Below are 26610 nucleotides of genomic sequence, written 5' to 3'. Positions count from 1 at the left end.
TAACACACACTAAGGAAGATCAATGGAAACAGAAACAACCTATTAAGATAATGTTTAGGTTTACATCACACACACATAAGGACTTCATTTATAATTAACCTTGAGACGTGGCAACATATTAGGAGTTGGGCTTTTCATTCTGTAGCACCAGTGCTTCATCATCCAGTTAAAAATCACTTCCGAGGCACACTATCTGAGGCTCATCTCCATCTAATCAGACACTGGTAAAGATATAAATAAAAACTTCACAACAGAGACTCGTGTGTTACAGCAGAAAAAAAATGCACAGTCTTAAAATGCATTAAATATTATTCTGTATTTCGGAGGTGATGATACTAATTAACATGTGGCTTGTTTGATCTGATTATAGGTGGAAAGCCCTGAGTGTGTGCGTTCACACCTGGCATTAAAATGTGGCCCCACATGTGACTGAACCTGACCGACAGAGATGCTGCCCCTGTCCTACGAGATAGACGGAATCCAGAGGTCCCAAACGAACCGACGAGAAGAGACACAATCGTGTTCACGCTGCTAAAATAATGTTGACACGTGGCCCAGACCAAGCCAAATGTGGTCTGATGGGATCGGATCTATATCCGATCTGAGTATGTTCACCCCCGTATTTAGAGCTTTCCATTTGAGATCGATCACAAGAAGCACATGTTAGCACCAGGTGTGAATGGGGGCTCAGACCTTGTTTCGTAGGGAAAGTTCACTGAAACATTAAAACGCTCTCAACATCTACTCAACAAGCTGTCATCCAAGTGTCCACAAGCCCCGACAAACATAATGTTCTATAAATAACACCGTGTTTTAAGCCTAAATGTCTTTAGCCCAAATGTGGACACTTGGAGGACACCACAGGAGCCGTATCCAGGAATGTTAGTTTTTTTCTGTTGTTTTATACGTCTGAAGTGTTAGGAATTAAAATTTTAGCTGAAGTCTGTGTCTGACTGAAACTCTACATAAGAAAGGAGGTGGGAAAGCAGGAGCCGCTTGGGCCAGATATGAGGCCTTTATACAAATCATTAATAATAACCTTTTGATCTTTGTGTTTAATATTTGGAATTAGCTAGAAATGTATGTGCGTCAAAAACGCTGGTCAGTCTCACACCTGTCTTGATAAGAGAGCCGAGGGATTTTGTTATGGTTCATTTTGTGCAGCCGAAGGAGCAGGAACATACAATTTTCTACTCAAGGCTAAGTTATGAGACACAATATCAGACTGTCTGGATAGGGTTGCCTAGCAACCAGCAGATTAGAATAGGAGGGTTACGGAGAGCGGCTTCTTGTCACTTCCTGGTTTCCGGGACAAGAGGCGTGTGCCTACAGCTGTGGACCATAAAGGGAGAACCAAATTGATTTGCTGTGAAACCCCTCCAATTTTTTAACCAATCACATTACTTTCTACTGTTATAATTATATCAAATGCCTTCTGTCCGGGGGCATTGTTTACTACCCCTTGCTAACTGATTTAGCCGAGGCTGTGCATGATTGCCTATAGCTACGTTGTTCTTGTTGTACATTTCATTGTTTCTTAATAAATACTCTAATTAGACCAGACTCTTCTCATCTTTGGGATAAACGAACACGCCGACAGAAGTCTCGGTCACCATTGACTTTAATTGTATCGGATTCATCTGCTACAAAGTTTACTTCTGGGACTCCAGAAGTGTCTTGTGGACTCAAGCACTTCAACCACCCCTCCATCAGCATAGTGGTGACTAGATGATCAGTGTATTTACATTTCTCAGTAAATTATTATATAACATTTGTGCTGAGTGCTCACATCTAAAGTGGTCAGCAGTAAGAACAGGTGTGAGCGCACCCGAATGCATCCTGGGCCAGACTTAAAGGACTGCCTACATGGCTGAATTCCTCTGACCTGCTACAGGTTCACATGAAACAAATTTATATTGAACCTCTCAGTGACCATACATTGGTTTATATGTGGCCACAATATAAACATTGACACCACATCATGACTTCAATTTTGTTTTTCAAATGGAAAAAAAACTTGTTCCACAGTAGAGCAGATTCCCTGATCCCCTCCTAACTTCACTCTCTCAGATTGGCCAATCCCCGGGCGACACTGGGTGCGTGAGCAGCGAGTGTGCATCGTGGAAACGTCTTGGGTTTTCATTTTGGCGACCATGTTAAACGTGAGTTGTGCTGCGCTTGAAGAGACTCAGGGTTTTGTCTATTTCTCCATATGCTGCGTATGGTTCACAGAAAAATAGACAGTGAAAATAATCTTTCACCACATGTTTAAACTCTATATCTTCAAATATGCTAAATAAATAAATATTCTTCCTTCACTTCCTGTACCAGTTTCAAATAAACCTCACGTAGCAGCTCTGCAGCAGACACAAGCTGTATGACCTGTAAGACCTGTCCACCAGTGAGTGGTTCTTTCAGGACAGATGTTAATACCAGTAACTAACGTTGTAGCTGAGATGTAACAATAAATGTGCAATGATCCTGAATGACACTTTGGTTCAGAGGTACTCAAAGTGTTCAACATGCAAAACGGACATGATGCTGTTATAACCGCTGCCACAACGACATCCTCAAAGCACTTCACACTCACCATGCTGAATTTGTTTTAAAAAATGCATCAACAGTCTCCATTAGCCAGACATTCAGTTCAACACAGCTGCTTCAGTCCTCACTAGACTCCTCTGAGGTGTCGTTGTCCACGTCTTCCCATGAAGCCTTGGTGTGCTGCTCCCAGCTCCGGCCCTGGGCGATCACATTAGGGGGCATGAGCACCACGCAGGCTGCCATGCCCGAGACACGCTCCTTAAACTCAATGTCGTTCTCCCACTCGTCTGCGTTGGTGTTGTACACGTGAATCATATTTCATCCTGTTACTCCTGTCGTGAGAGCGTCCACAAAGGATGTAGATGTAACTGTCCAGCACAGCTTATATCTGTGACTTAGTTTACACATGATCTATCATAGAATCATGCACTGTCAACACTTTAGGAACAAAACAGAAGTCGGTTTAAACTTGTTTAAACCTCACAGAATTATTATAAATTATTCAAACACCATTATGGAATGGTAACTGAAAATATACTTCGATCTGTCTCTTTAATAAAAGTAAATGCTGTCGTGTGGAGAATCTTTCATAAACGCAACACAGCTAAATCTTTTCTTCTGAAAGTCTTCTATGAATCCAAATATGAAGTGACTCTTTTATAGTTACATTTACACATTTACTTTTGTTAATTTGATTCTGTGGATTTAGCGGAGAGCGAGCACTGTACTTCATTTGGGTTGTGTCTGTATGAGCATCATTTAACGTAAAAACTCTCATCACATTGCTAAGAATGTAAACGATGTGACGTTTGTAATAAAAATCAATTGACAGCGGCTGAACACTTTCAGATAGATGTGAGGACAAAGGACAGAGGAATTTATCAGGTAAAATCTAAAATGATGAATCTGCAGTGGAGCCTCACTGATCGACTTGAAGAGCTGCTACTGTAAAATTTGTTTTGAGCACAATATATTAAGATAACTGAGTTTAACCAGGTTTAATACAGAATTCAACTGGGCTTGACAAATGGGTCTGAAAGATATTTGTAAAGCTACATGATGGAACATTTTCTGAAGATTGTTCAGGGCCAAGTGAGATGTGTTGAATTTATTCTGTAAAGCTTTAGTTTCTTTTTGTAAAACATATCCTCCTGATCTATTAACCATAACATTTTCTTAATAATGTATACGATTTTTATTGTACTTTCATATATGTTGTACAGTGTTGTGTTATGGGTACATTTCTGAAATGTGTGAAAAAGCTGCTGTGTGGAAAACTAGTATAACAACTCGACCTTAAAGTGCAAAGCGGCTTGAGATAATGTATGTTGTGATTTGTTGCTTTACACGTCAAAATTGAACTGAATCAAAATGTCAGTGGGTGCAGCGGTCAGGCTGCTCCACAGATGTTCAGCAGGAACATATCACTGTATTGTCTGTGACACTCAGAGATGAGGAGCCTCTCTGAGTCCCAGCTTCAGGAAGGAAGATAGAAAAGCGTGGTTTTGTTTGGAGGATGGGAATGTTTACACAAACAGAACATACAGCCGATAAAGCAGGGACACAATACTCTTATAAGGCGTCAGCTGAGTCAAGGCTTGTTTATTTGAAGATTTGCCCAGCAACTATCAGAGGAGGAGCGATACGAAGAGGCTCCTGTTCCCATCCTGATTCCAGTGGGTTGAGACTTAAAGTGCGTAGAGAGGAGCAACATGTCCGCCGTGCAGCTGCTGCGGGTGTCGGTACATGAGCGGATCAGCGCAGCCGCTGAAGACTTCCTGCTGCAGGTGGAGAAAGGAGGAGGAAAGGCTCAAGTCCCGGCGCTGAGAGCGCTGCTCACCGAGCGGCTCACAGCGGCGGGGGAGGAGATCCTCGCGGGGCTTGAGGAAACCTTGGCGGAGTATGAAGACAGACTGGAGCAGTCAGAAAGGTCCGAGCGGGAGATCTGCCGCCAGAGGAGGCTGCTCGATGCTGTGATGCAGCCCGTAGTCCGGCTGCACAGAGCAGGTCAGTCGCTAGAGCAGGGGTGTCAAATTTGAGTTATGGGGCCACATATTGCACACTTTGATCTCAAGTGGGCCAGACCAGTAAAATCATAGCATATTAGCTTCGTACCCCCCCCCCCCCTTTTTTTTCAGCACCGCCGCCACGCCCCTACGCCCAGGAAGACTTCGCGTCGCTCAGGGTGTGTGTGGGGGGGGGGGGGGGGGGGGGGGGTGGCGAAACTGAGAGCTACTTCAGAGGTACTGAGTAGTACGAAGGGCTACTTGTTTGATACAAACTTCCTGAATAACAAAGTTGCAAAGATCTCCTTTTAATAATAATAATAATATATGTGAAGAGCCTGATCACGTCAATGTTAATTATTTCTCATAATAATTATTAACAATGATTGCCACACAATGATGGTAGGAAACAGATACATTAAAATATGCAACATGTATTTCTGTTTATCTGTTTCAATTTTGCTTATATTCAACTTAATTTAAGTTATTATGGTTACATTTATCACTACATTCCTCCATCAGTCTGTACTTTTTCAAAAATAGAGAAAACATTTATTAAATTATAATCACTTTGTTACAACCATGATAAAGCTCCACCAAAAAGAACACATTTATTAGACTGGGTCTAATGTTTCTAAGTGTCTTTTTAATTTGTTGTGTCTCATACTGTCAGCTGCCAGAGTTTTCAGACCTATAAACCACACTGTTCTCTCCTAATGTCCTCCTATTGGAGGATTTAATGCGAAAACCTATAGTGGCCCTGAGAGCTCAACGAATAGCAGCCTAAGAAAACACATGCAAGTTGACAAAACACAAGCAAAATAAGAAAACATCTTCATCAATTTCAAACCACAACACAACACATTACAAATATAGAAACGCCCTGCAAATAGAGGAGAAACCACAACGGAAGTGTTTCCAGAGGACAGCTAAAAGGGATGGACACTGCTGCCACAGGAGACACATAAACGTCCAATACATCAAACAAATTCAGTTCTACACAGGGTTCGGCCCACGCGGCACTTCAGCCCCTCTGCAGTGGCTGTACAGTGTTCATATTATTTATTTATTTTTAAAATCATCATCGTATCAGGCAATCATGAAATACCAGGAGCGGGCGTGTGTGTGTGTGTGTGTGTGTGTGTGTGTGTGTGTGTGTGTGTGTGTGTGTGGCGAACGTACCGGTCCTGGACCCCACCCACTCACTCAGAAAAAGGGGCAAAATGACTCTTTTGATAGTAAAGGTTTCAAACCCCTGCACACTATGGACAATACATGGCCTCACAAACAGGGTCTTGCTTGTTAGCACTGTTTATTTAGTTTAACAGGAGAAGACAGCATGTCTCTAGATCAGACCATCATCCGTGCTCAGATCTCCCTGTGGGTCTCTCAAAGCGAGTGGGCAGGGTCTGAGCCCCGGGAGCCTGTGCGATTGCTATACACCCACACTCCTGTGGCAGCAGTGTCCATCACTTTTATCTGTCCTCTGGAAACACTTCCATTGTGGTTTCTTCTCTACTTGCAGCGCGTCTATCTATTTGCTGTGCGTTTCTGTAATGTGGTGTGTTGTGTTGTGAAATTGATGAAGAAGTTTTCTTACTATGCTTTTGTTTTGTCAACTTGCATGTGTCCTAAGTTGCTGCTCGTTGAGCTCTCCGGGCCACTGTAGAAACCCTTTGTTGTATGCTACTTCCTTTACGAGCTGCGTCGTTACACCAACCATAAACTACCTCAACATCTCTACTTCCTGAATGTGATCGTTCAAAAATCACAGCAATCGACATTAAACGACACAACAAAAGTTTTTCAAAACACTTCAGGAAACTCTGAAAAGATATATATATGTACATTTGTGTTTCAGTGTGTCCTCCAGCTGTCCAGCAACTGATGGTGTATAAAGAAGAGGAGCAGCAATGGAGCCCCCTTGTGGACCAGGAGGAACCAGAGCCCCCCGCCATTAAAGAGGAACAGGAGGAACCGTGGACCAATCAGGATGGACAGCAGCTTCAAGGACTGGAGGAGGCCGATATCAAGTTCACATTGACTCCTGTCGATGTGAAGAGTGAAGAAAATGAAGAGAAACTTAAATCTTCAAAGCTTCATCTGAGTGAGACGAAGGAGAACAGAGCGGACTGTGGAGGACCAGAACCATCCAGCAACTCAGGTCCTGTTGGACATTTACAACCAGGTCCTGAGGACAAGACTGAAGATTCTTCTGACACTGAACACAGTGAGGATTGGATGGAGACCAGGGAACCTCAGACTGGTTTAAATACAAGAAATAACAAACTAAGTGAAATGGGACGTAAGACAGAAAAAAAATTGTTTAGTTGCTCTGAGTGTGGTAAAATATTTAACCTGAGGGGCAATCTAAATAGACATATGATGATTCATACAGGAGAGAAACCGTTTAGTTGCTCTGAGTGTGGTAAACGATTTAACCACAGGTGCAATCTAAATTCACACATGAGGAGTCATACAGGAGAGAAACCATTTAGTTGCTCTGAGTGTGGTAAAGGATTTAACCACAGGTGCAATCTAAATTCACACATGAGGAGTCATACAGGAGAGAAACCATTTCGTTGCTCTGAATGTGGTAAAGGATTTAGCCACCGGGGCCATCTAAATACACATATGAGGAGTCATACAGGAGAGAAACCGTTTGGTTGCTCTGAATGTGGTAAAACGTTTAACCTAAAGTGCAATATAAATGCACATATGAGGAGTCATACAGGAGAGAAACCTTTTGGTTGCTCTGAGTGTGGTAAAAGATTTAGCCGAAGAGGCCATCTAAATACACATATGACGAGTCATACAGGAGAGGAACCGTTTAGTTGATCTTAGTGTGGTAAAATATTTAAGAGTACTATAAATTGTAATTTTAATATTTAATTGTTTTTGTTTTCATCTCAATTTGAAGTTGATCTGATGTGACCACTGGTACAAGAAAAAAAAGGGAACATGGCCAAAATGTCCACTAAATGCAAAATGGCGGGCTAACTGTTGTGTTTTTCATAATGCCCCTTGAGACCTTTTTGTTTTTCTGGTCATGACAGATCGGTCAATGTGAATGCGTTCCAGTCTCGTTGTATTTTATTTTTTGTTCACAAAAGTTTGAAATAAATATTTACTTTGTGCCGTATAGTGTCTCTTGTTAGGCACAGCTTCAAGAAGATTAAGGCTCAGCAGTGTTTCTTTTCCAGTGCCTTTGTTGTTGAAACAATATGTTCCCTTAATTCGTAGCTGCAAACTCTAGGAAAATGATAATTATGATGAAATATCTTATTTTCAAGACATCTCTGAAAAGAAACTGAGCAGTGGTGGTGTCTGTTTAAATGAGGATTATTTATATGTGTACCGATCAGGTTTCCATTTCAAAATGCATCTTAATAGGAGAAATAAGTAACTGAATGAATTAATGGATCACTCTCCCTTTTTCCTATTTGCTATTCAACCTGCTGAGTCATTTAGCTTCTCCATTCAACCTCTCAATTCAGTGACACTTTGGGCCTTGTTTTATTTTGTTGTCCGGGCTCTTGTGTCTTATGTCTAGCTCTACTTCCTGTTGGTTTCCCCACACACCTGTACCTTGTTTGTCCTTAAGCACTCCCTATTTATTACCTGTGTTTCCACTCACCCTCTGCCAGATTCTCATTGTCTCTATTGTGTGTTCATGCGCTCCAGCAATTTCTTCTGTGTGTTTGACTACCTGGTTTTGGACTCTACCTGGATTTACGATTTAGGATTTTGTGCCTTATCCATGAATGGACTGTTAAAGTAACGTTTTATTTTTATACTTTATTTGCTGTCTCCTGTGCTTCTTTTCTGCAACTGAGTCCCAGCCTTTTAAAGGACCGTACAGAAACAAAAGGTGCATAGTGAGGAAAGTGTAATTTAACACATCTGAGTATAATAATAACACTAATAATGTTAACCGTGAACTGAGGCAACAAACAGAAACATTGGAGCAGAGGTAAAATTAACAAATTATAATATTATACTACTCTTCGGATTCTGCAATGGAATAACACACACTAAGGAAGATCAATGGAAACAGAAACAACCTATTAAGATAATGTTTAGGTTTACATCACACACACATAAGGACTTCATTTATAATTAACCTTGAGACGTGGCAACATATTAGGAGTTGGGCTTTTCATTCTGTAGCACCAGTGCTTCATCATCCAGTTAAAAATCACTTCCGAGGCACACTATCTGAGGCTCATCTCCATCTAATCAGACACTGGTAAAGATATAAATAAAAACTTCACAACAGAGACTCGTGTGTTCAGGCAGAAAAAAAATGCACAGTCTTAAAATGCATTAAATATTATTCTGTATTTCGGAGGTGATGATAACTCACCCATAGCATCAACCAGCAGCTTCTAGGCTGGAAACGAGAACTAAATCGTACTAGAATAATTGACTTCACAGAAATTTGACTAGCTTAAGAACAACATTACAACAGGTAACAGCTGCCTGTAAAACTCTATACCTCTCTCCATATACTGTGCCACCATATTATTGCATAGCCAGTAGTCTACACTGCTTTACTTTGAAGATAGGGTTTCAATGACAAACGACAATGAAACAGCTACAGTGAAAAATGAGGGAGTCGGCCAAAAACTGTCGCATTAGTATTCGAACAGGAAAGGTTTCATATTCATAGTGGGATTCAGGCCGCGTGCCCACCTGGTATTAACATGTGGCTTGTTTGATCTGATCATAGGTGGAAAGCTCTGAGTGTGTGCGTTTACACCTGGCATTAAAATGTGGCCCCACATGTGACTGAACCTGACCAACCGAGATGCTGCCCCTGTCCTACGAGATAGACGGAATCCAGAGGTCCCAAACGAACCGACGAGAAGAGACACAATCGTGTTCACGCTGCTAAAATAATGTTGACACATGTGGCCCAGACCACTCCAAATGTGGTCTGATGGGATCGGATCTATATCCGATCTGAGTGTGTTCACCCCCGTATTTAGAGCTTTCCATTTGAGATCGATCACAAGAAGCACATGTTAGCACCAGGTGTGAATGGGGGCTCAGACCTTGTTTTGTAGGGAAAGTTCACTGAAACATGAAAATGCTCTCAACATCTACTCAACAAGCTGTCATCCAAGTGTCCACAAGCCCCGACAAACATAATGTTCTATAAATAACACCGTGTTTTAAGCCTAAATGTCTTTAGCCCAAATGCGGACACTTGGAGGACACCACAGGAGCCGTATCCAGGAATGTTAGTTTTTTTCTGTTGTTTTATACGTCTGAAGTGTTAGGAATTAAAATTTTAGCTGAAGTCTGTGTCTGACTGAAACTCTATATAAGAAAGGAGGTGGGAAAGCAGGAGCCGCTTGGGCCAGATATGAGGCCTTTATACAAATCATTAATAATAACCTTTTGATCTTTGTGTTTAATATTTGGAATTAGCTAGAATCGTATGTGCGTCAAAAACGCTGGTCAGTCTCACACCTGTCTTGATAAGAGAGCCGAGGGATTTTGTTATGGTTCATTTTGTGCAGCCGAAGGAGCAGGAACATACAATTTTCTACTCAAGGCTAAGTTATGAGACACAATATCAGACTGTCTGGATAGGGTTGCCTAGCAACCAGCAGATTAGAATAGGAGGGTTACGGAGAGCGGCTTCTTGTCACTTCCTGGTTTCCGGGACAAGAGGCGTGTGACTACAGCTGTGGACCATAAAGGGAGAACCAGATTGATTTGCTGTGAAACCCCTCCAATTTTTTAACCAATCACATTACTTTCTACTGTTATAATTATATCAAACGCCTTCTGTCCGGGGGCATTATTTACTACCCCTTGCTAACTGATTTAGCCGAGGCTGTGCATGATTGCCTATAGCTACGTTGTTCTTGTTGTACTTATCATTGTTTCTTAATAAATACTCTAATTAGACCAGACTCATGTCATCTTTGGGATAAACGAACACGCCGACAGAAGTCTCGGTCACCATTGACTTTAATTGTATCGGATTCATCTGCTACAAAGTTTACTTCTGGGACTCCAGAAGTGTCTTGTGGACTCAAGCACTTCAACCACCCCTCCATCAGCATAGTGGTGACTAGATGATCAGTGTATTTACATTTCTCAGTAAATTATTATATAACATTTGTGCTGAGTGCTCACATCTAAAGTGGTCAGCAGTAAGAACAGGTGTGAGCGCACCCGAATGCATCCTGGGCCAGACTTAAAGGACTGCCTACATGGCTGAATTCCTCTGACCTGCTACAGGTTCACATTAATCAAATTTATATTGAACCTCTCAGTGACCATACATTGGTTTGTATGTGGCCACAATATACACAAACAGAACATACAGCCGATAAAGCAGGGAAACAATATTCTTATAAGGCGTCAGCTGAGTCAAGGCTTATTTATTTGAAGATTTGCCCAGCAACTATCAGAGGAGGAGCGATACGGAGTGGCTCCTGTTCACATCCTGATTCCAGTGGGTTGAGACTTAAAGTGCGCAGAAAGGAGCAACATGTCCGCCGTGCAGCTGCTGCGGGTGTCGGTACATGAGCGGATCAGCGCTGCCGCTGAAGACTTCCTGCTGCTGCAGCCTCCTCTGCCGCCAGAGGAGGCTGCTCGATGCCGTGATGCAGCCCGTAGTCCGGCTGCACAGAGCAGGTCACTCGCTAGAGGAACCCAGTGCTGTGCATGAACGAACGTAAAAGAACGGTTTCATTGAACACGTTCACTTTTTTGAGTACGATGAACTGAACGCAACTCATAATTCATATTATAGCGTCCTCGCGTATAGACAACAGGAAACTTCTCTCTTTATGTGTAACTTTATTAAAGTCAAGCGAACACGACACCCTCGTTGTTCGTGACTTTCCTATCATCCACCACTGTATTCTTCACTCCCCTTCCTCATTGACCCTTGATACGCCAACTCATCAGCCAATGAGAGCCTGCCATCCCACAAAACCCTACAGCCATTTGCCGAGAACTGTCACGTGACCCACCCCTACCTTTTCTCTGACCCTCAGGACATTTCAATACTTTCTCCTGAGGAGAGACGCTGTCAAAATCGAATGCTTTCACCATGTCGTTGCTCAGTGCCCGTGAAATGTCCGCGATGTAGCCTAACCTAAAGCAACTAACTCCACTTCGCACTACGTTACCCATGATTCATCGCACACATATGCAGACCAAACAAGCAAAATATTCCAAGTGTTTTCTTCTCTGGCCAGTGTCTCGGCTCTGAACCGTAGTCTGGATTCTCAGCTCACGGGTTATCTTGGCTCGCTGTCTGGCCGGTAACCAGCCGTCCGGACCGCTCCGTGAATAAGGAGGAGGTGGTCCGTCACTTCTTGTTATACACACTCTTTTAGCGTATTTTCTCCATAGACTGTATATATAAATGGAAGGAGGGTCCGTGACGTCACCCATTGGTTTCTGAAGAGTGAGAATGAGGCTACTAGGAGGCGTTCCCCCATCGCCATCTTGCCGGTGCTGACTCCTCCTAGTTCCTGTATAACCAATCAATGGGCAAGGACGAGGAGCACTAGTGACGACTCAAAGCTGAGCGATGGCAGCAGAGGTCTATTTGCCTGGTTAGCTCAGCCTACGGCTAACCGGCGACATGCTAAAGGCCAATGTATGCTACTCCGAGTCCGTTGCGGACTGACGGACGGACGGAGCGGACGGACCCTTTTTGATTTATAGTTCTACGAGCCTTTTTGTTGTGAAAACAATTCACCGCCAGAACAGTAGATGACGCAACTGAAGTCGAGCTTAGAGAAGGCTACCTCATGAGGTATATAGAAGAAGTCCACGCTGGTTTATTTACGTCCTCCCGGCTCCTCACACACAGTGAACGATGGCAGCTTACAGAAAAAGGATGTTGAGGACGCGACAGTTTTTGCTGAATAAAGTGACACCCAGCGGGTCATAATGCTTATGTTATCGTGTCTTAACTCAGCGGTACCCTGGTCTTGTTTCCAAACTGCATTGCTAATTCAACAGCTGCAACAGCTTGAAGCTACACGAGGCAGCTAGCTTCCTCCCAGCTTCCACACAGTCAGCAGGGACACCCGATACTAACTACTACCGTTAGTTAGTATCGATCTAAAGTGTTTGCTTCTAACCTGACGGTGTTTGAGAAACAGTGTCATGAGCCGTGGGATTAAAGTCAGTGGGTTTTTGTGCTGTTCCCACCGCAGTTAGCATGGTGGTTAGCCCGCTAGCCACGTTATGAAAGTTCGTTATAACAGTATGTGACCGTACACACATGCCGTAAGTGCTCTAACCAGCCACCGTCAGCCGGACAACGCCGCTGGCTTAACACACTTGTCACATTAATCATAGAGTCGTAGTTGTGATTTTGGTTTATTGTGATGTAGGGAATGGAACAGGAAGATTCCATTCCGAAATGCTGGCGTTAGCGGACCAATCACAGCCAAGGGCTATCCGTGGGCTCTCCGCCATTTCGACGTGTAGTTAGAAAAAGGAGAGCTGCACGAAAAGCTCTCCGAGGAGCCGCGGAGAGGCACGGAGAGGGCGTTCCACGTTGGAGAAGGCGGTCCTATCTGTCCGTGTCCGTCAAAACGGAGAAGCATATATTGGCCTTAACCACCGGTGCTAACGGATAGCGCTGCCCAGCCGGAGGGTCGCGATCTGTGCCATGAACTATAGGTAATCAACCTTGAAACTATACAACAATAACTATTGCTTTGTCTATTATCATAATCATAAGCTAACATGCCTTAAGTGGATTTTAATATGTAATTGTTATAAAAGTTACCGTTTATTGAACACGTTTAATGAACAGATTGAAGCAAGTTATGTACAGAGTCATGTGTTTAGTTGTGATTTTTTATTTGAATAAGTTAATGTCAATGAGCTGCCTGTTTAAGTTGCATGTGATGGTAACAATGTTTCACAAATATTCTGATAAAGGCGGATATATCCACCATTACTATTGCCACCTCGTTTATTTAGCCTGTTATGGAATTAAAGAGTGAATTAGACAGTTTAGACAGTTCTCATATTAATTATGTAATTATGTTTTCACACTGAGGGAAGTGGAGAGACTTGATGTGGACTGTCATCAACAGCTCTGTGAGAGATTATCACCTTGAATATTACAGATGAGGTAGAAAGACCTTATATCTATTTGTACATTTTTTATTTCTTTTAGTACTTTTATTAAAATACTAAAAATATGTGCATTTAACCATGAGGGTACAAACCCGGTGTGCAGAACATCGGTTCTGTCCGAAATCTGTGGTGCTTCATACACAACACAAAACAGTCTTTAACAGTGAGATTCTTCTTCTCATTAGATGAAGCACTGCAGCATCTGATGTCTTCAGCAGCAACATGGTGGAGATCGGCAGCTTCAGGCTTCAGGCTGGTCAACACGAGGAAGACTGCACCAGCTTCATGTTTTCGTCCCTTAACTAAAGATGGCCTGCAACTGTTTAGAGTTGCCTCATTGCTAAGTGTCATGGATAATAGACTTATTAGAACAATGTTTATCTTTTGCTTTCTGATTTGATACACTTTAGATAAGAACCCAGTGTTTTATTTTTCTTCTTTGCCATAAGAGACAGAACATGGTCATCACAGCTGTGTCCTTCAGGCTCGTCCGTCCCTAATAAAATGATAGGAAACATAAAAGTATAGCATTATTGTAGAGGAAGTGTTAGTTATGAACAAAGTTTGTATCCATATTTTCTGTGGATATTCAACTATGTATTTGAATATGCTTTTGGATTAAACTGTGCACTACCAAGACAATGAATGTACAGTATGTAGTTATTTCACATTATAAGTATTGCATATATTATTTATCCATTATGTACAATACTTTGCTTTGATTGTTTGTAAGTAATGAAAACAGGTCTGTACCTGGAGTCAGTGTTGAAGTGAAGACTCAGTATTCACTCTGGTTGGAATCCAGTTGTGTCTCATGTTGGACATCCTAGAGGAACATTCAACACAAATACACAGATATGTAAAGTCATACATGTGCTAGGTTAACTCCTTAACAGACTTTTACATGGTAAAAATAAAAGTTTATTACTTAGGTTCTCTATGAGACTGTCTATTCTGGTAAAGTTACACTTCCTATAATTTATCTTTTTTTAACACTATAATTCAGTGAAGACTGCCTAAGATTAACAATGTAAAAAGTGAAGGTAGCAGACAAGTTTATTTTTCACTGTAACACGTTACAACACATCGACACCAATACTCTGAATAAAGAGCGTATGGAGACGTTATGCTACTTTACACAGCTGCTCTTAAAATGCAGATATGACTTTAAATACTCAGGTTTCAGTTGACCACAGTAAATCTGTTTCTGCAGAATAAGAATCTGTGTAACGTAGTCAAGTGAAATGGTTTGGCGAGTGAAACAACTTTACATAACATTATATATCTTACGGGCTGGAGCTTATTCTCCGGACACATACAGTCGCCTGTCTCCGTTTAAAAGATTCATCATCAAACTGTAACGCTTCTCTCTGCTGGGCGACCGGCTGATGTCGGTGTGTCGGTAATAACTCCGGTTTGCATCGCCATTACTGCTTGTATTTTGCCTCAGGGCTAGTGGTACTAAGCTAATAACCCAGATACAGAGACCCCTTTACCTGCGAATCACTTTTAACACATCTAAATAAAATACTAAACTGTACTTACCACAGTAACGGGGGTGCAGACGTCTTTAACTTATCCGTCAGGAGAACAAGCAGAACATCAAACTGTGTTATTCATCATATGTGTGTGTGGAAGCCTCTCCTCGGTCTCATGAGTTGTTCACTGACCGGGGGTCAGGCTGTTAGCTCCGATAGAGCCGAACAGGCAGCACGCTATTAGTCGCAGTCGTCGCGCTGACTGTGACGTCACGTGAATTTCAAACCTCAATATCGCAAAAGGGGAGTTAGAAAAAAATTCACCCCCCTCAGAGTTGTCATGAAGGAAGAACCTCACGATGAGACTAAAACCAAAAGTTGTACAATGCTGTAAACAGGTTTAATTCTGCTCTAAAGTTGGGCCTTTTAACATGGGAGTCAATGGGACTTTCTGTTTCTTGGAGCCAGCCTCAAGTGGCCACCCAGTGAACTGCAGCTTTTTACACTTCCGTATCAGCCTCATCGCTCAGCCCAGGATATTGCTCCTTGCTTTTCCCACAATACCCAGGTGCACTACGTCACACACTACAATCTTTCCTTAAAGGGGTAGGCCATACCTGCAACTCAACAGCTCTCGGTCTCATATACAGATGGCACGTAAAAGAGGGATTTTTACACATTGTCTGATAAAGATTCCGACAGTAAAGGCAAGGGGTAGTGATGGATAAGGTTTTCTTTAACAAGTTAAGTCTTTCATTCTCACTTTCCACCTTAAAACCATGAAATGAACTGAACTATGAACTAGTTCAGAATTTAAATGGTGAACTATGAACGTGAACTATTCATGTTTACTTGTATGAACTGAACTTTGAACTAGTTCATGAGAGGTGTGAACTTGCACAAATCTGGAGGAACCGCTCACAGGCTAATTTTAGCTACCATCAGCTCGAGCAGCGGAGTTAATATAATATGCCACTTCCTGTTTCTGGCTACTCCACGTCTCACCTGAATAATAAAGTCTGGACACATTCCTCTGTTAGTGACTTAATTGGTTTATTTGGTCTCAAAATGAAAAACTTTTTTACCAGAAACGCTCTGGTGTATGCTACTTCCTTTACGAGCTGCGTCATAACACCAACCATAAACGACCTCAACATCTCTACTTCCTGAATGTGATCGTTCAAAAATCACAACAGTCGACATTAAACGACACAACACAAGTTTTTCAAAACACTTCAGGAAACTCTGAAATGACATATATCATGAAGTGTATTTGTGTTTCAGTGTGTCCTCCAGCTGTCCAGCAACTGATGGTGTATAAAGAAGAGGTTCCCCCTGAGGAGCAGCAGTGGAGACCCTTGTGGACCAGGAGGACCCAGAGCCCCCGCATATTAAAGAGGAACAGGAGGAACCTTGGCCCAATCAGGATGGACAGCAGCTTCAAGGACTGGAGGAGGCTGATATCAAGTTCAGATTGACTCCTCTCGCTGTGAAGAGTAAAGAAGATAAAGAGAAACTTAAATCGTCAAAGCTTCATCCGAGTGAGACGAGGGAGAACAGAGCAGACTGTGGAGGACCACAACCAGCCAGGAACTCAGGTCCCGATGGACATTTACAACCAGGTCCTGAGGACAAGACTGAAGACTCTTCTGACACTGAACACAGTGAGGATGATTGGATGGAAATCAGGGAACCTCAGACTGGTTTAAATACAAGAAATAACAAACAGCCTCTAAGTGATATGGGTTGTAAGACAGGAAAAAAATTGTTAAGTTGCTCTGAGTGTGATAAAAGAGTTAACCAAAAGTGCTCTCTAAATAGACATATGATGATTCATACAGGAGAGAAACCGTTTACTTGCTCTGAGTGTGGTAAAAGATTTAACAAAAAGTGGAATCTAAATTTACATATGAGGCATCATACAGGAGAGAAACCGTTTAGTTGCTCTGAGTGTAGTAAAAGATTTACCGAAAGGGGCAGTCTAAATAAACATATTAGGACTCATACAGGAGAGAAACCGTTTAGTTGCTCTGAGTGTAGTAAAAGATTTACCGTAAGGAGCAATCTAAATACACATATGAGGAGTCATACAGGAGAGAAACAGTTTAGTTGATCTTAGTATGGTAAAAGATTTAAGATTCAGTCCCATTGTACGAGACATGAGGATTCACAAAGGAGAAAAGTAATTCAAGTTGCAACCTTTGCAACAAAAGAATTCATTAATATTTATCATCAGATATTCATATAATACATATTCATAGTTCACTGCTTAAAATACACTATTAACAGTTTTTATGTCCTTAGAAACTCATTGAATAACAACAAGGTTTTTTTTTAAAACATATTGTTTTTCTACTTATTTCTACATAATGTATCTCTTTTTCATAATGTCCTTCATGTCATTTTAAGGTTAAAGTGTGTTCCTCACACAGTATTAATGTGTGTTCTTAATTAGTGCATATGATTAAATATGTTTGTTTTAGAGCAATGGTTTCTTGGTTCGTGAGATTCAATGACAGTGTGTGTTCTTAGTTATAGATTGAATGTATTTCCAAGAATAAAAGTTGAATTAAAAGATAATGTCGTCGCCCTCCTCCTCTTAGTTTCTGTGCGAATGGTAGCTCCACTGGCTACAGTTGAATTGTCTCATCACGAGACAAATTAATCAGCTTCTCACAGTCAGACATGTTGGTTAACGTTTTACGTAATGTCAGAACTGGGCAATTTCAGGTCAGAATATCTGACACAAGTCGTCTGGAACGCAGCCTTACACTCACACACACGGACAGTGAAGCAGCGATGACGGAGGAGCCCTCATTTACATGAATGACGGTAAGTGTGAAACAGCAGGATTGTAAAATGTAGAGATGGCTGTCATGTCCCCAATAAAATTTAAGATAATTATTTTGATATGCTTGTATTTAAAACATAGATCATAGGGCAGTAAATCAAAACAAACATATTTAATCGAATGAGCAATTAGCAGGCAAGGATGGACATCCCGTGACGGACAAAGGAAGTGAAGCGTTTATCCTTGCCACAGTGCGTAAAACGCATGCCACTCTTCAAAATGCATGTGATCGGGCACGTTCAGTGCTGCTCTGCCGTCCTTTAAATTGTCATTTTAATGTTTAATTATTTTTGTTTTCATCTCAATTTGAAGTTGATCTGATATAAGCACTGGTACAAGTACCTGAAAGTAGAAATTGGGAATATGGCCAAAATGGCCACCAAATGCAAAATGGCGGGCTAACTGTTGTGTTTTTCATAATGCCCCTTGAGAACTTTTTAGTTTTTCTGGTCATGATAGATCGGTCAATGTAAACTAGTTCCAGGGGTCTCGTTGTCTTTTAGTTTTGTTCTCAAAACTTTGAAATAAGTATTTACTTTGTGCCGTTTAGTGTCTCTTGTTAGGCACAGCTTCAAGAAGAGTAAAGCTCAGAAGTGTTTTTTTTCCAGTGCCTTTGTTGATGAAACAATATGTTCCCTTAATTTGTAGTTGCAAACTCTAGGAGAATGATAATTATGATGAAATATCTTATTTTCAAGACATCTATGAAAAGAAACTGAGCAGTGGTGTTGTCTGTTTAAATGAGGATTATATATCAGTGGTCACATCAGGTTTGATTGTATTATTTATTTCAATATTTTTTGTGATCTGAAAAAACATTTGAAAATGCATCTTAATAGGAGAAATAAGTATCTGAATGAATTAATGGATCACTCTCCCTTTTTCCTATTTGCTATTCAACCTGCTGAGTCATTTAGCTTCTCCATTCAACCTCTCAATTCGGTGACACTTGTTTAATATAGTATCACACGAAATAAACAAACTCACTCAACCAGTCCAATAAATCGAACTGGATTTAATATCAAAACATATTTTAGCTCTTTAATTAAATTTGAAACGTTATCTTGAGTACCAATTTTGCATTTTTTGTGTGATGGCAAGTACCAACACATTGTTTTCCTTCTTAAGACATAACTCTGAACCTATGAGAAAAAAATAATGAGACTCCACTTGTTCCTGGAGGATTTTCAGTGACAGAAACAAAAGGTGCATAGTGAGGAAAGTGTAATTTAACACATCTGACTATAATCATAACCCTAATAATGTTAACCGTGAACTGAGGCAACAAACAGAAACATCGGAGCAGAGGTCAAATTGACAAATTCTAATATTCTACTACTCTTCGGATTCTGCCATGGAATAACACACAGTAAGGAAGTTCAATGGAAACAGAAACAACCTATTAAGATAATGTTTAGGTTTACATCACACACACATAAGGACTTAATTTATAATTAACCTAGAGACGTGGCAACATATTAGATGTTGGGCTTTTCATCCTCCAGCACCAGTGCTTCATCATCCAGTTAAAAATCACTTCCGAGGCACACTATCTGAGGCTCATCTCCATCTAATCAGACACTGGTAAAGATATAAATAAAAACTTCACAACAGAGACTCCTGTGTTACAGCAGAAAAAAAAGGCACAGTGTTAAAATGCATTAAATATTATTCTGTATTTTGGAGGTGAAGATAACTCCACCATAGCATCAACCAGTAGCTTCTAGGCTGGAAACAAGAACTAAATCGTACTTAAATAATTGACTTCACAGAAATTTGACTAGCTTGAGAATAACATTTACAACATGTAACAGCTCCCTGTAAAACTCTATACCTCACTCCATATACTGTGCCACCATATTATTGCATAACCAGTAGTCTACACTGCTTTACTTTGAAGATAGGGTTTCAATGACAAACAACACTGAAACAGCTACAGTGAAAAATTGAGGGATCGGCCAAAAACTGTTGCATTAGCATTTGAGCGGGCAAGGTTTCATGGTCATAGTGGGATTCAGGCCGTGTGCACACCTGGTATTAACATTTGGTTTGTTTGATCCGTGTGTGTGTGCGTACACACCTGGCATTCAAATGTGGCCCCACATGTGGCTGAACCTGACCGATCGAGATGCTGCCCCTGTCCTACGAGAGATATACAGAAACCAGAGGTCCCAAACGAACCGACGAGAAGAGACACAATCTTGTTCACGCTGCTAAAATAATGTTGACACATGTGGCCCAGACCACTCCAAATGTGGTCTGATGGGATCGGATCTATATCCGATCTGAGTGTGTTCACACGTGTATTTGAGATTGATCACAAAAAGCACATGTTAATACCAGTCGTGAATGGAGCCTCAGACCTGGTTTCACAGGGAAAGTTCACTGAAACATGAAAATGAACTCAACATGTACACAACAAGCTCAAAAGCCCAAAAGCGGACACTTGGAGGACACCACAGGAGCCGTATCCAGGCATGTTAGTTATTTTCTGTTGATTTATTACATCTCAAGTCTTCTATGATCAGCACCCAGTGTGGCCCGGGTGTTAGACCTGTCCACCAGTGATCGGTTCTCTCAGGACAGATGTTAATACCAGTTCTGAACAGGGGCTAAGGTTGTAGCTGAGATGTAACAATAAATGTGCAAAGATCCTGAATGACACTTTGGTTCAGAGGCACTCAAAGTGGTCAACATGCAAAAAGGACATGATGCTGTTATAACCGCTGCCACAACAACATCCTCAAAGCACTTCACACTCACCATGCTGTATTTGTTTTAAAAAGTGCATCATGAGTGGCCAGACATTCAGTTCAACACAGCTGCTTCAGTCCTCACTAGACTCCTCTGAGTTGTCGTTGTCCACGTCTTCCCATGAAGCCTTGGTGCGCTGCTCCCAGCTCCGGCCCTGGGCGATCACATTAGGGGGCATGAGCACCACGCAGGCTGCCATGCCCGAGACACGCTCCTTAAACTCTGTGTCGTTCTCCCACTCGTCTGCGTTGGTGTTGTACACGTGAACATATTTCATCCTGTTACTCCTGTCGTGAGAGCGTCCACCAAGGATGTAGATGTAACTGTCCAGCACAGCAACGCCGGGTTCTCCGTGTCCAGCAGGGAGAGGGGTCATTAAAGACCAAGAGTTGGCAGAGGGCTCAAAGCATGCAACCTGAGGAGAAGGGGGGGGGGCATAAATTAATGCAGTGTATTCAACACTGTAATACTAGTAATTTAATTCATTAGATCAACAGGCTTCTACAGAGATACTGCACATTTAAGAGGTTTGAGTTGTAAATAAAAGGATGTGACTTTTGTTGTTGAAACACATTAATGCTGGTTTTGATATCACCAAATTTATATTACCAAATTTATGGATAAATCTCCATAGAATAACATTTACAACATGTAACAGCTCCCTGTAAAACTCTATACCTCTCTCCATATACTGTGCCACCATATTATTGCATAACCAGTAGTCTACACTGCTTTACTTTGAAGATAGGGTTTCAATGACAAACAACACTGTAATACTAGTAATTTAATTCATTAGATCAACAGGCTTCTACAGAGATACTGCACATTTAAGAGGTTTGAGTTGTAAATAAAAGTATGTGACTTTTGTTGTTGAAACACATTAATGCTGGTTTTGATATCACATACCAAATTTATGGATAAATCTTGTACGTGGCTCATAACACCACCTCTGTTTTCAAACCATCTTGGACCTTTCAGGGTTGTATCTTATGTAAGACCACTGTGCGTGGGAGAGAGCGATGTGTGAGTGTGTGTGTGTGTGTGTGTCCGTGTGTGGGTGGAGGGGGTGTCTTAGCCCCAACTCCCAATCGTAGCCCCGCCTTCCAACACTGCGTTCTATAGCACACTTTTGAATTTCCAGGGAGAGACGGTAAATTTGAAACATGGGGTGAAGTTACACTTTTAACTCATCAAAGCTTTCAACAGAATGTAAAATAACTTTGCCCTCAACAGATCATAAAATATCTTGAACTGCAAAAATAAAAAAATTGAATAATTCAAGGATAATTTCTGTGTAAAGCTTAATAACGAAATACTGGAGTGCATTATTAAATCAGAAATTGTGTGAAAGACTGTGAGGTTAATGTGTGACACACTGCCTTCAGTGAGCAGTGTTAACACCATTAATCACTTGTGACATCGTACCTTCAGGACATCACGCCGATATCCACGCTCATCATTGCTTCCCCCTATGACATAAACGCGTCCGTTCACAGCTGCCATGCCGTGCCAGGCCCGCTCTACCGGCCCCTCCGCACATGGCGTCCAGTGATTTGCCTCAGGGTCAAAGCAGTACGTCTCTTTGAGGTAAGCCCCACCTCTGCGGCCACAGGTTATATAAATCTTTCCGCCTGCCACTGCTCCAGCATGCGCATACACCTAAAGAGAAGGTTAGACTTGTATTAAAGAGATTTTAAGGAATGGATAATACCTGGTCAACAGCAGGACAGTCCTATCACCAGATATCAGGGTGTGTAGCAGCATCATGTGGATGGTACAAGTATTACATGCTGTTATTATTTCCTCTCATACCTCTCTTTTTAGAGGTGACACAAACTCCCACTTGTTGGTGTGCGGGTCATAGCGCTCCACTAAGTCCAGTTCGTTACTGTAGTCCCGCCCTCCGATGGCGTAGATATGGTCGCCCACCACACACACGCAGTGGTCAGCATGCTGCTGCTGCAGTGGCTGGATGGAACACCAGGTGTTGTGACGGGGGTCGTATCTGGGAAGAACGGACAGAAAGAAATATGACTCTAGAAATTCAATCAATGGGCAACAAATCTGTGCGCAAAGTAGATATCGAATAAAATTAACAATGAAAATGAAAAGTCTATTGGAAGAAATAAAATCAGATGAGTTACATTTAGCTGCAGGGATTAGAACGAAGTCTGTTTAGTAGCTCCTCCGGGCTTTTAATCGGATCATATGATCTTCATCAGGAGATGGAATTTCATGGATTTATAAATGTCCAACGTAAATAGTTTTTCTGAGCACTTTACACATCTGCTAGTAACACAATTAAGAGCTCAAGAGCGGCTACGATTGTTTTCTCAACTGTGACTTCCAAAGTCAGTTAAAAGGTTTGGACCTCAGCCCTAAAAACAAAATGTAGATCCAAACATATTTTCAGGAGCTGATAAAAAAAATGGAAATTCGACATATCCGTGAAAACACCAGCTGATGAAATTCATATGACATAATTGAAAACTTCAGAGCAGTGACAAAATATAATTTTTTTTCAATTTTCAAATGAGTTGGTCAAAGAAACAGTTAAAATGAGGCATAGTTTCTACAATAGGATGGTTAATAGAATTCATGGGGGGGTTGAGTCGGCATGCCTTGGCTCCGCCTTCCAGCACTGCGTCCTAAGAGAGACATTTCAGCAAAAACTACGAAGTTACAATTAAATGATTGATGAAAAGAACTACTTGTTGTAGACTTGAAAAGTTTACAATATGAAACAATCTGATCTGTGTCCGTCTGAAGTAAGCAGATATTCTGAAGGGATCTTACCTCCAGCATCGAGTCTCTGCACGAAATCCACTAGTGTTCTTGTCTCCGCCAATAAGATAAACAAAGTTGTTGATCACAGCGATGCCCTGGTTGGACATTCGCGGCGCAGATGCTGCAGTGAGAGCCCTCCACTCCCCCCAGCTCGGGTGGAACACCTGAAACAGGTGCTCGTTGTCTGTGAGGGAGCCGGAGGTGAACATCCCGCCGAAACCGAGGATACAATGGAAGGTGGATCGCGGCTGGGTGAGAGGAGTCTGCAGGACGGGTTGCCAGATCACCTGCTCATGGTAATGCAAGGCAGCTGAAACGAAGTCCTTCAGCGGACACTGGTTCAGTCTGCCGTAGAGTCTCTGCAATATTTGTTTCTCAATCAGGCAGAAACGCACGGCATCAACCATCCTGAGATTGTCCTTAAGTTCATAGAAATAGCAAAAGAAGCAACTGTTATTAATAACTTTCCTGCACAGCAAAGACTTTGTATCTGATTGAGATGGAGAAGAGAGTATAAAACACAGACACACCTTGGGACTGACCTGCAAGTACACCTGGTCAGTTTCCACCTGCTCGGGGCTGTAGTGGTAGTGCAGAGCCGCCTCGTACACCTCGTTTTCACTGTTTACCTGAAGCTCGTTGCTGCTCAGTGCTCTGAACACTATGTCTTGGGGGAGCTGTCGGTACACGTCGGTGCGAGACAGAGTCTGAATGTTCCTGAGGATGTAGGAGTGGACCCGGTCGTTAAGCTGCTGCAGTCCATACAGATCGGCGAGATGATGCACCTCTAAAATGTTGCCCTCATCCAGCCAGGAGAAGAGGAAATCACAGCAGAAGCCGATGACATTCTCAAGCTACGAATCACAAAAGAACAAAGGTCAGCCGACAAATAAAAAAAACATAATTTAGCAAAAAAGAGCAACAACTATCTCACCTGTACGAGTGTGGCAGCGTTCAGGACTTCCTGAACACTCTCCAGGTCCAGCTCAATCTCTGAGGTGTAGATGTAGTCAAGTATTTTTTTCATGGCCATGTAGGAGACTCCATGAATTGCTATCTCCTTTTGCTGCGACTCCCGAAGGCCTCGAGCAAACATACCCCTGGTGGAGGGGAGAGTGTTATGTTGTTGTTGTTATGGTATGGTTATGTTGAATCAATCTGGTGGCACAGTGACGATAAATGCCTGTTCTAATGACCTCTTTTTGAAATATACGAAATACTGCTTTCCCTGCAAATGTTCTATCATTATGTCCTATCATTATGTACTAGAAACTGTGTAATAAATACAGCGGGGAAACCCCCTCAATCAAATCTATGTTGACAGAATTGAACTACGGTTTTTATTACTGGTAAACAGGCACATTGACCAGGATACTGTGAAAGCACACCCTGCCTTGTCTCTACCTACTTTTAGCAACATAATGGGATTTCAGGCCTACCTACAAGTAGGGCTCTGGTTTAGCTGCACAATGCAAGAGAAGCATCTTTCTTCCTCCCTGCACGGTAGACTACAAGACAGTGTAAAGTACAAACTGATATACTGACCCCTTCACAGTCAATACACCTGCATCACCACTCTATGTCACAAACACACAGTATACTGAAGGTTGTGTGTTTGTGGACCTCACACAGATTTCTGGAAAGATCAATTATGTCTTGACGTAAGCAGACAAGGAAAGCACAAGGAAACGCAAACAAAAGAGTCAATTGACGATGACTGCTGATCATATGACATCGTTGATAAGCTGCGGGGGATGATGAGCGAGAGCAGAACTTTATTCCTAACTGGACTCTTCACCAACTCTTGTGACGTGGGGTCGGGGACACCTGCACTCACTTATTAAATTGAGTATTTTTGTGTATGTAGATGTAGGACTGTAATAAAGTAAAAGTAATTGTGTCAAACTGCTTGACTTGTGATATATTTAGTTGCCAGGAGGACTCTGGCCGTTTGGCCACGGTAATTGGCTTTCATGTGAGTGCAGCTTGTTCTTCCTGTGCTGTTATAGCTGCACATTTGTCCAAAGTGAGTTTTGACTCGTGTCCACGTGCATGAGTGAGGGGATGTGGAGGGTCTTGCAGATGATGTGACACCAATTATGAGATTAAAAAAGCAACTCTGCATCCTGCTGGGGGTCATACTTACCTAAAGTAGTCGCAGGAGGCTGCCAACAGGATACGGTGGGCTTGGATGGGTCGACCCTCCACCAGCAGCACCACATCGAACAGGATGCCCCCCTGCCTGAGTGCCAGCAGGCCGTCCAGCAGGCTGCGGAAATGGGCTGCACTCCTGTAGGTCTGTCGGCCCGATGACCCAGCGCCTTCTCCCACTGGACACAGCTCTCCATCCTCAGCCATGGCAAGACACTGGTGTTCAGGCTTCATCGCGTGTCTCTCTCTCTCCGGAGCGGACACCATCCTCAGGTTCTCTCATCCTCTTCAGAGACCCATGACACCCACATCACCATCGCTGCTACTGCCACAGGTAACAGGAGGATCAGGGCAGTTAGCGGATAAAGCTCGGTGGACACGCTCCCTTCACAATGAACCGTCACGTTCACAGCTACTTCCACACCTCAGCTTAACACACAGACCTATAATAAAGACGTGAGACTGTAAAGTAACATATATTTATCCTCCAGTTGACCTCCTGCTAGGTGCCAATACGCCGCTAAGCCGTCAGCTAATGTGAACTTGGGACGTTAGCGCTAGGAGGCTAACAGCTGTTAGCCAGTTAGCTTATGTGAGGCTATAAAAAGAGCGAGTTGTTCCTTAAACCCAGACACTAAACAACTGCAGGGACTTAACCTCGTGGTCGCCGGGAAACAAACCGTCCGACCACCACAGCTTGACACAGTGACACTGATCCGTTCAGTCACATCAGCGGCTCAGGGGCCCGGTTGGGTTTTGACAGATCAAAACAAGTCTGTTTACCTTTTGATGTCAGGCCGTGAGCTCAACGACTATTGGTCGCCGTGCTCCTGTAGACCAGCCTCCTCTCCAAGAACGAGCCAGTCAGATACTATGTGTTATAGTTAAGAGTTATTAAGTTATT

The 26610-nt window shown here is 42.3% G+C and overlaps 2 protein-coding genes across 3 annotated transcripts; one reads left to right on the top strand and one right to left on the bottom strand.

Moving 5' to 3' along the window:
* The first annotated feature begins 5836 nt into the window (after positions 1 to 5836).
* On the top strand, positions 5837 to 17321 carry LOC133949919 (oocyte zinc finger protein XlCOF6.1-like). The gene is given in 2 exon segments (XM_062384005.1): positions 5837 to 7393; positions 16937 to 17321. Coding segments are annotated over 2 exon segments (1341 nt in total). The 5' UTR covers positions 5837 to 6392; the 3' UTR covers positions 17277 to 17321.
* A 211-nt stretch (positions 17322 to 17532) lies between these two features.
* klhl22 (kelch-like family member 22) lies at positions 17533 to 26514 on the bottom strand. 2 transcript variants are annotated; one of them, XM_062383981.1, is made up of 7 exons: positions 25702 to 26514; positions 24490 to 24655; positions 24098 to 24409; positions 23565 to 23974; positions 22581 to 22773; positions 22194 to 22427; positions 17533 to 21183 (listed from the first exon to the last, which is right to left on the bottom strand). In XM_062383981.1, the coding sequence occupies exons 1-7, from the start codon at positions 25971 to 25973 to the stop codon at positions 20842 to 20844; spliced, it is 1929 nt and encodes a 642-aa protein (XP_062239965.1). In that variant the 5' UTR covers positions 25974 to 26514; the 3' UTR covers positions 17533 to 20841. The 2 variants fall into 2 exon arrangements, with proteins under 2 accessions (XP_062239965.1, XP_062239955.1); XM_062383971.1 differs by having other exon boundaries at positions 24086 to 24409; positions 25702 to 26513.
* Between the last annotated feature and the right edge of the window lie 96 nt (positions 26515 to 26610).

This window comes from Platichthys flesus, chromosome 3 (assembly GCF_949316205.1).
Source record: "Platichthys flesus chromosome 3, fPlaFle2.1, whole genome shotgun sequence".
Taxonomy (NCBI): Eukaryota; Metazoa; Chordata; class Actinopteri; order Pleuronectiformes; family Pleuronectidae; genus Platichthys; species Platichthys flesus.
Note: the sequence above shows the minus strand (reverse complement) of the source record. Positions and strands in the feature narration are given on the sequence as shown.